This window comes from Quercus lobata, chromosome 12 (assembly GCF_001633185.2).
Source record: "Quercus lobata isolate SW786 chromosome 12, ValleyOak3.0 Primary Assembly, whole genome shotgun sequence".
NCBI lineage: Eukaryota > Viridiplantae > Streptophyta > Magnoliopsida > Fagales > Fagaceae > Quercus > Quercus lobata.
The window spans coordinates 11,368,003-11,382,605 of record NC_044915.1 but is presented as its reverse complement, the minus strand read 5'-3'; the positions used below and the strand labels follow the sequence as shown (position 1 = coordinate 11,382,605).

The following is a 14,603-nucleotide window of genomic DNA, read 5'->3' as shown; positions in this document are numbered from 1 at the left end:
TTATTAGTAACTTTATAATTCTTTAATATAAATAGTACCACTACCTTTACCCAAATGAAGTAGGCAAAGATATGGTCTAATTTGGTGCTTCTTCATATGCAACACCAGCTTATATATATATATATATATATATATTAAATTACAAAAATGATAGAAAAGAGGTGGAATGATGCTATCAGCACCAAATGATACATATTTCTCGCAGTTACATCAAATTTTGTTTCTAAGAACTATCAAAAAAAAAAAAAAAAATTGTTTCTAAGTTAATCAGAATGGCTAAATTTATTGTTGAATGCATTGAACGCACTGAAAACCTTCAATTTGAAAAGGAAAAACAAATACTTACAAAATAAAACAACAAATACTAAGAGTTCTCACCCAAACCATTATTAAAATCGATCTTGTCATTTATCTCATATTCACAAGTCACAACGTCCATAAAAATATGAAAGGGAGATGGAGGTTAAGACTCACTGTCAGTTGAAGGGTGCAATTTAACCAAGGAGGGCAGGACCAACCACCCCTTTCAAATTCTAAGCCCAAAACATTGACTTTAGGTAGCAATACACCAAACCAAACCTGCAGATTTAAGCTTGGAACTTCCTCTCATCAATTGGGCATTGTCCAAAAAAATTGAATTAATCAGCGAACAGTTTTTGTACATTAATTGGACATGTCACATTTGAAACACGGCTAGGTATGTGACTGCGTGATCTCTAATACCACCCCCATAAGAAAGGCTCCTCAAGCCGGAGACAGGTATCCACAGTCTCAGCTCCATTGATCAGCTGCCATGTTGATGAGTAACAAAACTCATCAATTTGACTGTTCACATCGATCAAGAGATCGGGGAGGCCCAAAAAGGCGTCATCCTTCTCGGTCAATGTTGAAGTTGATGAGTCTTGAGTGTCGTGGGAGGCCATGGTAGAACTTGGAGAGTGAGGAGCCAGCTCGGGTTCGACTTCATGGCTTCCAGGGAAGTTCATGGCTGCTGCTTTGGCTGCAGCGACTTGTATATCCTTGGGAGATGAGCTAGCTGGTCGAGGTAGGACTTGAGCTAGCTCAGGGAAATTGAGAAAAGCTGATTGGCCTTTGATTGTAAGAGCAGCTACATCATGAGCTCGAGCTGCCATTTCTGGTGTAGGAAATGTGCCAAGCCAAATTCTTGATTTCTTCCTTGGCTCTCTGATTTCTGATACCCATTTGCCCCATTGACGTATTCTTACGCCCCTATATGTTGGGTGCTTCCCATCGTCTCCATTCTTTGGCTTTTTCCTACTTTCATCACCATTTTTGGCTTCATGACCTCTCTTACAACTTTTTTGTGCCCTGTATTCTGTAGAAACATTTGCTAAATTAGGGGACGAAGAGGAAACATTTGTTGAATTAGGGGACGAAGAGGAAGAGGTGGAGGTAGTTTTAGCCTCACACTCTAAATTGCTACTCTCTTCCATGGAGGAAGCTTTTGTTTGTTGGGGGTGGGTGTAGCAAGAGAAATTGAGCCAGGCAGAGCTTATAATAGAGGTAGAGGGGCTTCTAAAATTCTCTCACACGCTAATACTAAAGCAGTATATTTAAAGACATGGGGCCAGTGGTCACTTCACCAAAAAGGAGAGTACACTCTTGGTTTTTTTTTTTTTTTTTTTTTTTTTTTTTGGGGTAAGCTCCAATTTGATGATTGAACACTGCATCGTTTCTTTTGTCATTATCTTTTACCGTCTTTGTTTCTTGGCCTCTCTTCATGTCCCATTACTCCATTAGCCATTAAAGAGACTTCTATGAAACATGATTAAGGTGTTTTTCCTATATATCTCTCATGTGCACATTTGGTCACAAATTGGGTATTATTCTGGAGTAAAATGGTTGAGGTAAGGTGGGCCAATCATATCGCTCATTCTACACCCAAAAATAATGTTTCTTTATTTTTCAGCAAATTTGAATTTTATTTATTTATTTGAATTTTTCAAGTCATGAAATTTACATTAATAGGGCCATCGTGAGTAGCATACATATAATAGTAGCAAAAGAAACCCTCCGAGAGCTTATCGGAGTAGTTATTCTAATACTCATTTTTTATTCTTTTTCTAGATAAATAAATATGTTGTAGAAGATTAAGAAAAAAAGAAGAAGAAGAAGAAGAGAAATTATACCTACCCCCTTGGAAGTTTTACAAAATAATACTCCCTCCCATACTTTGAACAAATGTCATTACCTATTGAAATTTTTATAAATACAATAGAAAATTATGTGTCCAACTTTTCTAATGGGATATCCTTTAAAAATAATAATAATAAAAAAAAAGATTCCCACACAAACTATATACAAAATACCACTCTTATCGGAGTAGTTATTCTAATACTCATTTTTTATTCATTTTCTAGATAAATAAATATGTTGTAGAAGATTAAGAAAAAAGAAGAAGAAGAAGAGAAATTATACCTACCCCCTTGGAAGTTTTACAAAATAATACTCCCTCCCAAACTTTGAACAAATGTCAATACCTATTGAAATTTTTATAAATACAACAGAAAATTATGTGTCCAACTTTTCTAATGGGATATCCTTTAAAAAAAAAAAAAAAAAAAAAGATTCCCACCCAAACTATATACAAAATACCACTCTTATCGGAGTAGTTATTCTAATACTCATTTTTTATTCTTTTTCTAGATAAATAAATATGTTGTAGAAGATTAAGAAAAAAGAAGAAGAAGAAGAGAAATTATACCTACCCCCTTGGAAGTTTTACAAAATAATACTCCCTCCCAAACTTTGAACAAATGTCAATACCTATTGAAATTTTTATAAATACAACAGAAAATTATGTGTCCAACTTTTCTAATGGGATATCCTTTAAAAAAAAAAAAAAAAAAAAAGATTCCCACCCAAACTATATACAAAATACCACTCTTATCGGAGTAGTTATTCTAATACTCATTTTTTATTCTTTTTCTAGATAAATAAATATGTTGTAGAAGATTAAGAAAAAAGAAGAAGAAGAAGAGAAATTATACCTACCCCCTTGGAAGTTTTACAAAATAATACTCCCTCCCAAACTTTGAACAAATGTCATTACCTATTGAAATTTTTATAAATACAATAGAAAATTATGTGTCCAACTTTTCAAATGGGATATCCTTAAAAAAAAAAAAGAAGATTCCCACCCAAACTATATACAAAATACCACTCTTCCTTTATGTTTGTCAAAATGAGGATAAATATTTAGTTAAGGAAAGTTATGGTGTGAGAGGACATGTATTTATTTGTTACATTTATATAAACCTTAAGGGTCACCTACCAACATTCAGGTGGCTTAGTTGGCAAGATACCGAACCAACAAGTCTCCGAACTAGGGTTCGAGCCTCAACAACTATTTGTGTGTTGGTACTTTTTATATCTCATTTTCATCCCAAACGGTTTAAAGAATAATAAATGAGTATCTTACAAACTGGAACTATGAGGTCTCACCTAGGAGTGGATAAGGTGCTACTATAGTCACGTCCAAGTAGGGAAGCTACACTAATCGCCCCCCTCTAGCCATTTTTTTTCTACAAAAAAAAAGGTCACCCTTTGGTAACTTGATTGAAATGAATGGAAGAAATGAAGATGAGAAATTATTGATTGGAAATTGCCTCAAATTACTATTTTAGCTTGGTTAATTATTTGGATTTTATTTTTGTGAAAGGAAAATTGACTTGGTTAATAATATGGGTTTATTTAGTGTGGAACAAAAGTTCATTCGTTTTTAAAGAAGTAATGTTGCATTTCTTGTGCACTACATAATAAGAATTGAAACTCTAGATACATATAGTACTGTAAAAGGATTTGCAACTCCGGCCCAATGGTCTCATTTGTAGAGTGAACACATAAAAAGGAATCTCATGTTTGTTGACTTTATCCAAACTCACTTTATTCTAGAAGTTGACATGTACATCCTTTGATCCAAAGCACATCAGCTCTTTTTTTTTGGGGGGGGGGGGTCTAAAAAGTATGGATTTCTCTTAGTTCAAAAGCATGAAATTTCACCACTGCACACCTTGGTGCGATAGTTACTCCACAAGTATAAGTGTTTGTAGAGTGTGTGGGGCAAGGGTCAGGGTTCAAGTTTTCAGGAGGGAGTTTCCCACATATATACACTTAGATTAAGTTAGAGTAGAATTTCTATCTTGTATTAAAAAAAAAAAAAAGCATGAAATTTCTAACATTTTTGTTTCTTTAAGAATCTATTTTATAATTTAATTTATTCGATTAGTCTCATAATTTTAGGAATTAAATATTCCCACTTGTTATAGAGTTGAGCATGAAACCAAGAGAGAGAGAAAAAAGGATTTTCTCTTGAAAAATAGTGCAAAAAAAGAGACAATGAGTTTTGAGTTTTGCAAAATGCATAAATTAAGGAGAACTTTTTAGAGCTTTTTATTGTGTTAGTATGAGAGCACCATCGGATATATTAGGGTTTTGGGCTTGAAAAAAAGTTTGGTATGAGTATGAGATTTTTGGTTGTAAGGCATAAATAATTAAGAAGAAGAAAATTTGGGTTTTCTCTAGGAGGATATTTTGGGTGCTATGACCTTGGAGAGGTGGAATGAACTTTAGACACATAACCACACTTAGACCATATGTATTTGAAATGATACTTTTATTGTTGGTTGTTTGGAACAAAATTAATGAAAGTTCAAAGTTTTGGAAATTTGAGTGTTTTTGCTGGTCATGTTGTTTGGCTCCACCTAAAGAATTATTTTGTGCTTCTCTCTATCTCTCTCCATCTTTTGTCTTTTTTTCTTTTCTAACTTGGGACCACTACTATAAGACTTCATAGATTATCTGCAAAACTTCAAAGATGATGAAAACTACTATATATTGCTTCACCATCCCGAGCATATATTGTAAAATTTAATTAAATTGTGCTAGTGGCTATTAAGGACTAAGCAATCAATAGCATATGAACTTGTTAGAGAGTGTTTGTGATTGAATTGCCAATAGATAAAAGATTGTAAAAAGAGGTCAGATTTATCATCAAGTTGTTATTGCCATTTGCTATCAAAATATAAGGTGTTTAACAAAAAAAGAAGAAGAGTGTTTGTGATTGTATTTACTCTTCTAGTTTCTACTAGAACCATGGAATGAACATTTTCAGCCATGAATGTTAATCAAAATAGGATTTCACAACCAAATGATTTTCTAATATATTTTTTAATTTTGTACAGTTGAAAGGGAATTGTTATTGTAAGGACCAGACTTGGGTTCTTAGCCCAAAAGATGGATGGACTCAGGCCCAAAAAACCTAAAACAAATGAATTTGTAGAGAGTGGGTTAGAAAATTGGGCTTTAATGAATTAGACAAACACTCAAAATAGATTCAAATGACAAGAGAATGAGAAATAGACAGGTTTATGCTAAAGATAATTGTCCTCGGCAAAGTTTGAGAAGATCTGTTCTTATATATTGCCCTTAGGTTTGATTACAAGATTGGTTACTGATTGCAACAGTGTTTCTCCCTTTGATTTCTCGATCCCCTTTCTCCCATTGCCTCCTCTTTCTTTTATACTCTCTTCTCCTTTCGTCTTCGTCCTCCACGTGCATGCCAGATGACTAGTGTTGATACTTGTCCCATCAGTATCTTTCATAAGTCTGGTGTAGTAGCTATAAGGCTAATAACCACTGTTCAAGTATCACCTTCACATTAATATGGCCAAAGTGTTAGCTACAGAGCATTTAATGTGGTGGTAGCAGCTTTCCCTTTAGGTATTTTCGAACTCCCCTTTGTCATTTGTCTCTGCAATGCTTATCCAGGCCAACGGAACTTCCTAGAAAACTCCTTCGGTTGGCAGACCACTTCTACGGACCTCGGCCTGGGTTGGCCGAGGTGGCATTCATCCTCGGCCAAAACTCCCGGGCCGTTATGATCTAAGTTAACTTCTTCATTCACTAACGTGGGCTCCCTTGACAATGTTTACCCCTTCTCAGACGGCTTCTCGTCTTCAGATTGGGCCCCAGGCCCAATATCCACATAAATTATGAGCTCCTGGTCCAATACCCCTACAGTTACTAAATTAATATAGAATCAATCATAAAAGGTTTAAGTTTCATTTTGATGATTATAAATAATGTAGATGAAATGTATTAAAAATAATTATTATTTTAGATTTTCCTTCTGTTTATATTTTAATAAACATACCACCGCGCACTCTTGGTGTGGTGGTTACTTTACAAGTATAAGTATTTGTGGAGTGTGGGGGATAAGGACTGAGGTTCAAGTTTTTAGTAGGGAACTTTACACACATATACACTCAGATTATGTTAGAATAGAATTTATATCTTGTATTAAAAAAAAAAAAAAAAAAAAAAAAAAGAGATGTTAGTTTTATTTTTAATATACTATTTTAATTTTAATTTTTTTTTTTAAATTCTTGAATATATGATCAAAAATTTTAGTTCAAGATTGGTCTCCTGATAATATGTTGGTTTAGAGTACATTCTCTTACCATAATATTTACCCACTATTTAGACGTCTGCAAAAATAAATTTTCAGCACGTTACTTATGATGTTAATTATTGACTTTTTGTAATGCAAAGATCTGATACTCAATACGGGGTTTAAGCCATGTAAGTCCCATGTGTCAAATGTAGAATCAGCATGCATGAATAATTAAGATTCATGTAGTTTCTAATGTTACCCTTGCCAAAAAAGAAAAGGAAAAGAGAGAGTATTTTCTAATGTTATTGTACCATATAAAGAATATGTTCCTAACAAATATGTTCACTGCATCTTTTAACCTTTTAGTGTTTAAGGTAAGGACCCTTCAAAATGGGCTTTACGGAAGAAAATTAACACATCAAAATTCAATGAATGTGACCAAAATCTATAATCTATGGAGCTACATATGAAGCGTTGTCATGTGGGGCTGTGACATAGGTGTCGAGGCCTTGTCATGTGGGCTCGTCTACACAAAATACAACTATTTATGACAATATAACATTCACACAACCACACTTATTTGGGACTTTGGGGTACGTTAGAGGAAAATAAGAGGAAGCAAACATATGCTGTGATATTATAAAAAGATATTATCCATGTGGTTCCCTGACCTATTGGGCAAGTACTTGCTGTGAAATCGGTGGCTTGTTATCTTAATCCAAATTGTTTTAGAGTGGCGTATAGGACTTGATTTCCTATTTTCAAGTGCAACTATGTTTAAAAATTATTTTAGGACTATTTTTTCATAGAATTTTGGTGTCAGGCAATCACTAATAGCCGACTAACTCTATGTATAAATAGGACATAGGTGTTGCGGCAATTGAATAGAAGCAGAAGAAAATAGAGTGCAATAGAGAGTTTTGGCTGCTTCATATTATTGTGAGAGGTCTTCTCTATTCCTTGTATCTAAGGTCTTCTCTATTCCTTGTATTTGTGAGAGAGCTATTGAGTGTATTGGGGATTGGGTGCTTGTATACCTCCATATTTGATTTGATTAGTGGAATTTCTTCGTCGTTGCCAGTGGATGTAGGCCAAAAGCTAAACCATGTAAATCCTTGGTGTTCTTTTTGTTTGTGTGTTTATTTATTTTCTGCTTTTGGGTTTGCTTCGTTCCTATTGTTTATTTCTTGGAGATCTTTTTAGAGTCATAATATTTTCACAATCAATATTGAGGTGGGAGTGCTATCCGGAGGCGCTTTCCTACAACACTTGCATCATAGCTGCAAAGATCCATATATGATTTTGCTTGACTAATGCAAGGGACACATAAAAATGCACAATTTTGTACCATAATTCGCTATGTGCTGAGTTGTGAGTAGTGTAAGTGTGTTTTCACATGGCCCACCATCCCACATCCACTAATTACAATTCGTCACGTGGCAAGTTTTGACACAAAGTTATACATTTTTATGTGTCTGTTTCCTTTCATTGATAAGTAAGATTAATGTAAGCATGACAAAATTGGACTCGAATTTGTTAACCATTCGGAACTTGAATGGAAAATATGGATACAGATAGGGTTTTTTTTGGATCCGTGAAAAAACGGGTTGGTCTAAAACAAAAAAATGTGTAAGTTGGGGTCTCATTTTTTAACAAATCAAAATTTCATTTTGACTTTTTTTTTTCTCTTCTTTTTCTTCTCGCATTCTCAGAGTAGTAAGCTCAGTTTATGCTACGGATACATGTAAATGATTCTAGGCATGTCATGATTAATAAAACAAGTAAAAAAAAAGAGAGAATAGAGAATAAGTAGGATAATATATCAGTTAGTGCCATGAAAAACACCTTAAAAATAAATTAAAAACCCAAGCCTTCATATGATGGATTGCATTATCCTCATTGGGGTCTCTTCCTTTAGGATACTTATATCTAGAACATGGTCAAACAAAAACCAAATCTCAATTTTGGTGGGCAATGTTAGAATTTCCAGTTTATTCCATCACTAATCCACTAGAAAACCCTAATAAAAAGATGAAATTAGGAGTTTAAAATATGTAAATATTTGCTTCCAACAAGACCAACGGCATCAACCTTCATATATCACCCTTGATGCATGACAAGCTACATGAGATTAAATCAAAAGAAGTTAACTGTTAGACAAATGTCATGGGGTACGTGCCTACCTCCTCCAATCTCCATGTATAATTAAATTCCCAAATTTGGCTTTTGGTTCGAAACCTGATTTTATCAATTCCATTAGGATTAAATAAAATCAATTATGTAAACGTAACCAATCAAATTTCAAAATCCAGCGGATTCATGGTGATTTCAATTTTCAAAATTTAACACCCCAATGCACAAAAGAGTATATGTGAAACACACTCAAGTACGCATGTGTGCATGCACGCATGCACACACACGCTCACTTTCACATTGCCAATTTCACATTGCTAGCTAAATAAGGGCTGGGGAGGGATTTCGCCTCCCACAGAAAAAAATTGGAGTTGATTGATAATACCATAAAGGGGGTAATCCTAACCCTCTATCAAGTTAATTTACCAGTGGATGACTAACATTTTTATAATCTCCTCTTACATCATTCTTTCTATTATTTGATTTTTTTTAGTTATTTACTTTTTGTACAATTGAGAAATCTAAACTTTGCACTTCCTGAAATTTAATAAACAATCTTGCTCTGTTTCTATATTTTAAAGTTTGTTTGGACTTTAAATGCATACGGTCATTAATAAATCATTTCATTTTTCCCCCATATCAAGAACTTTGTAATTCAATTTAGCACTTTTGTATTTTCAATGGAAACGTCCATAGATCAAATCCTCTCTCTCCCATTTTTATAACTAAAAAAAAAAAAAAAAAAATTCTTATCATAGCAATTATTCTTTCTAATTAAAAGAATATGGACTAAATATTGATGCTGTTAATTCTGTTAATGGTCAATATATTTCATTTCAATCACTAAACTGGGACACTTAACCAGTACACTCATATTGTAGATTATTTGGCCGTTTGTTTAAATGTTATTTGAATTTTGGCCTACATGATCACCTAACACTTTTTTTTATCAAAAATTTCCCCCTACTATTTCTTTCTTATCTTTTATATTTTTCTCTTATTCTATGGTTTGGATCTTTATTTTTTTATATTGATGATTAATGGTGTTTACTTTCGGATATATATAGACATATAGTGTTTTGGTCATGAATTGATTTATAAAATCATATGTGATGGAAAATTAGAAAAATTGATTTTGTATTTTATGTTATAAATATGCTGCAATAAATTGGTAATGAAATATTCCATTTCAAATGACAGATAAAAAGGGATCACTAGGATGGATGCGATAACTTTATTAAATATAAACTAATTGTTCTTCAACAAGCTTGAATAGTTACTAAAAATTAAGTCTAACAAAAAAAAAAACATTAAAACTTTTATATATACTCAATATAATGAAAGTAAGGAAGAAAATTCCCCCTCGAAAAAAGAAGAAGTGGTATCCATGAGACATAACCTCCATGAATGTGGTAAACGAGGAAATTATGTATCACTTTCATGACATGGAAAGAAAGTGAGAGAACAATATTTCAGTGGCATTCACTTTAATAATTTGCAAATAATATCTGGTGATGAGTCTAGAGGTACACTGGAGTTGACACAAATTTCACACATGTATAAAGTTTTTTTTTTTTTTTTGAAAAAGACACATGTATAAAGTTTAATGATAAATGATAAAATAATGTTAGTGGTAAGCTCATTTGATAATTAATAATAATTTACTAATTCAGCAAGTGTGAAATTTGTTGTAAAAATGGTTGTGTTTTATACAATCTACAATTAAGAGCAGCATATCTACTTTGGAGAATTAGTCTATTTCAATAACAAAAAAGGTTTGGACACCAAAAGCATTCATGGCAGCCAGGAGAATATTCTTGGAACTAAGCTATAATTGTAACTTGGCATCAACCACAATGTGAAAATGTATTTATGGACAAACAAACTCATACAACTGTATCTTTGTGTCTCAGGGTACCATGCCAAGAAAAAAGTATGATATGTCATAAGTACTGGACCGACTTCCTAATAGCAAAGCCAAAAAAGATATTCGAAAACTGTGGTATGGTAGGTCATAATTCAAAAATGATTTACCCCACAAAACTGCTTTTGTGGTGTTCAAAAGGCCACAAGGCCTTGTTTTCTTTATGTGTTTCTTCACGTCTTGGTTCATTATTTACTCAAACAAATGAAAAATTGGCTACCAGAACCAGAACGCAACAGCCACGAGTCTTGTTAACTCAATTGGTTGATATTTTCTAATGTTTTTAAATGAGACATCCACGGTTCAAAGTTTCATTCTTCTAATTATTGAATGAACAAAGATTGGGTTTGAGTAAAAACAAATGATGAATTCTCTGTTTAATTGAAAGCCCACTCTAGTCCGACGTTTCAATCAATAGATTAGTGGGCCTAATCTGTATAAAAACGATGGGCCTAGGCCTAGCTTTTAGTATTTAAAATGAAAATAATGTAATTGCATAACTATCTAACCACCAAAAAAAAAAAAAAAAAAAAACAAGAATCTCACATTCTTTTTTTTTTTTTGGCTGAATAATCTCACATTCTCACTTATGAGTACTGGCAATACTGCTACATTACAGTAATACTTTTTAACTTTTTTTGATATGACCTCAAGATTGATATGACTACTAGTAACTTAAAGTACAAAGGGAACGAAACAAACCACAAAAAAGCAATAAAGTTGCGTTTGAAACTTTGCACAGAAGTATTTAAAATGATGGAGTTTATTACAAATGATTTATTTATTTATTTATTTTATTATTTTTTTATGGATTTAAGAAGAGATTTGATTTTGAACTTTACACTAACAAAAACACTTATGACACTTTATTGGATTTTTTCCTTTTCATGTTTTGGGGATAGTTCACAAGTCCCTCTCTTATTTTGAAACCAACCAATTTTTTCTTTTATGTTGGAGAAATGAGCAAATATTCCTAATTTGTTATGTTTTTTAGTTAAATTCAACGAAATCTTTTTAATAAGTTATTAGTTGTACACCACAATAAAGAAAAAAAAAAAGCTGAGGCATTATTGTTTTCTTGAATTCTGTTTTTTATTATTATAATTCCATTGGTTTTAACTTTAAAAAAAAAAAAATTGCAGTATTTTTCTCATTTTTCAAATATAAAAGGAGAAATTTGTTGATTTCAAAGACAATTGGGGAAATTATGAACTACCCTACTCCCCCCATTGATAGGTAAAGGTAGTTTGCCCACTTTATTTGAAAAAAAAAATTGAATCTAATCATTTCAAATCCATATACTAATAAATCTCAAATCCATTCTATTCATAAATTTTATGGAGAGGAAAAAAATTTGCCCCTTCATACTTTAATTTAATTTATTTAAATGGGAAAAATGAAATCCAAGCATCATTCTAAATACCTCTATCTAAAATCCAAATAGGGCTAGCAACGAGTCCAACCGAGTATTAAAAATTTAGGGTTAGATTATTTAGTTTTATTTAAACATGAGCTGAACTCAAACTCATCATCAAATTAGCTTACATATTTAAACTTAATTCTTTTCTTTTCTTTTTTGTTGATAAATTCGAAAGTTAAAATGAGGAATGAGAGATTTGAACTCTTGACTTCTCTATTAGAAGTACTAGATGTATCAATTAAGTTACAAGATTCTTGGCAAATAATTTTTTATTTTTTGTTGAATAAGTTCAAACTTGTTTATGAGTTACTTAATTAACTTATTTTTTCTCTATATATAATAAAAATTACAACTAAAATTTGCTGCCCCTTCACAAATCTATATTAATAATTTATAACTAAATTATATTTAAATTACATCATTTGAGTTAATTAAGTAGAATTTTTTTTTATGAGCTTATGCCAAATTAGATTTATCAATTTTTGTATTGTTAAAAAATACTATTTAGATAATTAATAAATTATATATAATAATTTATATAGCCTAATCTCAATTTATACATAAATAGAGGCTCCCACTTGCAAACTTGTTTATGAATATATTATTATACTTGAGTTCAACTTATTTAATAGTTTAGTTTAAATCTAAGCTTGAGTTTAACTTGTTTTCTAAACAAACATAAGCAAATATTTTATTGAAATGAACCCAAGCTATTCATAAATAGTTCAATGAATTTTTAACCTTATATCCAAATAAACAGTAAAAGAAGAGGACCATACACGGTTACTTTAATTGGATTTACTTCATGCCATGTTCATATAAATTCATTTGGTTTCATTGACTCAAATTTCGACCTAAAATATAGTTTAATCACGTTGGGGATTAAAATTACATAAATATAGTTTAATCACGTTGGGGATTAAAATTCCAATATGTAGTACAAGATTTGAGAATTTGAGGTTTAATTAATACTTCAACAGTAATGACATTCTTTGTGGTACCTCATATATATGGTTTGAACCTCTCCTCATTATATACCTGTCAAAAAATTAGTAATAGGCCGTATTAATCAGGGGAAGAAAATTCGAACCAACACAAAATAGTGAAATAAATTCATTCAAAGTTCAATATGCACATTGTATTCCAACCATTTTAACCAATCAGTGATAGCATCTTTGGAATATAGCACTAAAACTATATACGGGTATGATTAAAACAGAACTACTAAACACAGAATCATTATAATATTCTATTTTTTTTCCTACTTCCTCGGTGAAGGGGTACGTAAATTCGAGCCCACAAATGTTTGCTATTCACTAAGAACTTGGCTTTCACTTGCCCATTTAAAACCATTGGTATCACCAAGGAAGTGGTGAAAAAATACGCCCATATACCGGATCTTGTCCTGGACGAATCCTTTCAATCACAACCTCTTTCACCACTGGCCCCCAGTTCCTATAAACATAACATCACAAAGATAATTAACACAGTGTGTATAAAAAACAATTAAAATTGTGTTATGATTTTACAGGCTGAGAAAAACGGTGTAACAAGCTGTCTGCAACAATAATTAGCATATATATAGACAAAGGAATCATAGATGATAAGTAGTAAAATAAAGAAAGTGATATTTAGAGAATAATGAGCATATATACGAGGTAAAGAAGTTGACAATCTCTTCTCGGCTAAGAAGATAACCACTTGAGAATGTCAGGAACATAGTCCTAGTTTCCTCTGGGGTCTGTCCAGGATAAAACTCACTTGCATCAGGATTTAAATTTGATTGCATTGGCACTTCATCGCTAGCATGCGCTAATACCTCACCAGGCTCATTGTGAGTCCAAAAAATTCCAAGGGCTGCACCATGTGAGCTAGTTCCCTCACCCAGAGGTCTAACCACTGGTCGCATACCCGACTCATCTACCTCAATAGCTGAAGTCTCACCAAATATTTTGTCACAAACAGTCTCCATAACATGCATATAGCTCTTGTGCATGAACTCTCGGTTATAATAAAAGAACCTTCGGTTCATGGGCTCGTCAAGTAGACCTACAAAAACTTGGATGTCCTCTGATTCACTTGGTTCAATTGCATTAGGTTGTATGCATTCTAGGCATTGCAATCCTTCGTCGAAAAGGGCTTCGATTGTGTTGTTGTCAAAGGAATGGATCATTCGGATTAAGTCATGGTAACCAATTTCCTCTAGCATAAGCCATACAGCCAAGGCTTTTTTTGACCATTTGAGGATGTTTGCCCATTGAACATACCATTCTATTGAAGAGGAGTCTCTCAATTGTGTAGAAGAGCAAAATGTCCACAAGGCTTCCAACCCTGGCCATGTTTAAACTAGGCAAAACTACATTATTAGTCTTTGAAGTTTACCTATTGAGCGCATTTAGTCCCTAAAGTTTCAACTGAGCACTATTAGTTCCTAAAATTTCAAAACTAAACACAATTGGTCTCTCCATTAACTATTGTTAGTTTTGTGCTTATGTCTAACGGAAAAATGAGTAGGCATACTTTTAATGACATTGCAATATTTTTTATTTAAAAAAATCCCAAAAATCTCTCCTCTCCGTTTACCCCTCTCTCTCCCCGTTACCTCTCATTCTCTCTCTGTGTAACTTCAATGAAATCCATGTCAAAAATCTCCAGAGGCAGCAAGACAAGGAGATCCACAAGCAAGAGTTTCGTACATCAGTGCACAGCTT

At 32.7% G+C, this 14,603-nt stretch overlaps 2 protein-coding genes across 2 annotated transcripts; both read right to left on the bottom strand.

Moving 5' to 3' along the window:
- Positions 1–386: 386 nt before the first annotated feature.
- On the bottom strand, positions 387–1,560 carry LOC115970043 (ethylene-responsive transcription factor ERF039-like). The gene has a single exon (XM_031089704.1). It carries the CDS (start codon positions 1,452–1,454, stop codon positions 717–719), a length of 738 nt encoding a protein of 245 aa, XP_030945564.1. The 5' UTR covers positions 1,455–1,560; the 3' UTR covers positions 387–716.
- An 11,334-nt stretch (positions 1,561–12,894) lies between these two features.
- LOC115970236 lies at positions 12,895–14,065 on the bottom strand. The gene is made up of 3 exons (XM_031089898.1): positions 13,548–14,065; positions 13,287–13,347; positions 12,895–12,930 (listed from the first exon to the last, which is right to left on the bottom strand). The coding sequence occupies exons 1-3, from the start codon at positions 14,063–14,065 to the stop codon at positions 12,895–12,897; spliced, it is 615 nt and encodes a 204-aa protein (XP_030945758.1).
- Positions 14,066–14,603: the final 538 nt, after the last annotated feature.

Coding starts and splice junctions, on each gene's coding strand:
- LOC115970043 (XM_031089704.1), bottom strand. CDS start 1,454: ATGGAAGAGAGTAGCAATTTAGAGTGTGAGGCTAAAACTACCTCCACC.
- LOC115970236 (XM_031089898.1), bottom strand. CDS start 14,065: ATGATCCATTCCTTTGACAACAACACAATCGAAGCCCTTTTCGACGAA. Junction 13,348..13,547: donor ATTGTCAACTTCTTTACCTC/GTATATATGCTC, acceptor TTATGTTTATAG/GAACTGGGGGCCAGTGGTGA. Junction 12,931..13,286: donor TTCGTCCAGGACAAGATCCG/GTATATGGGCGT, acceptor ATTTTTTGACAG/GTATATAATGAGGAGAGGTT.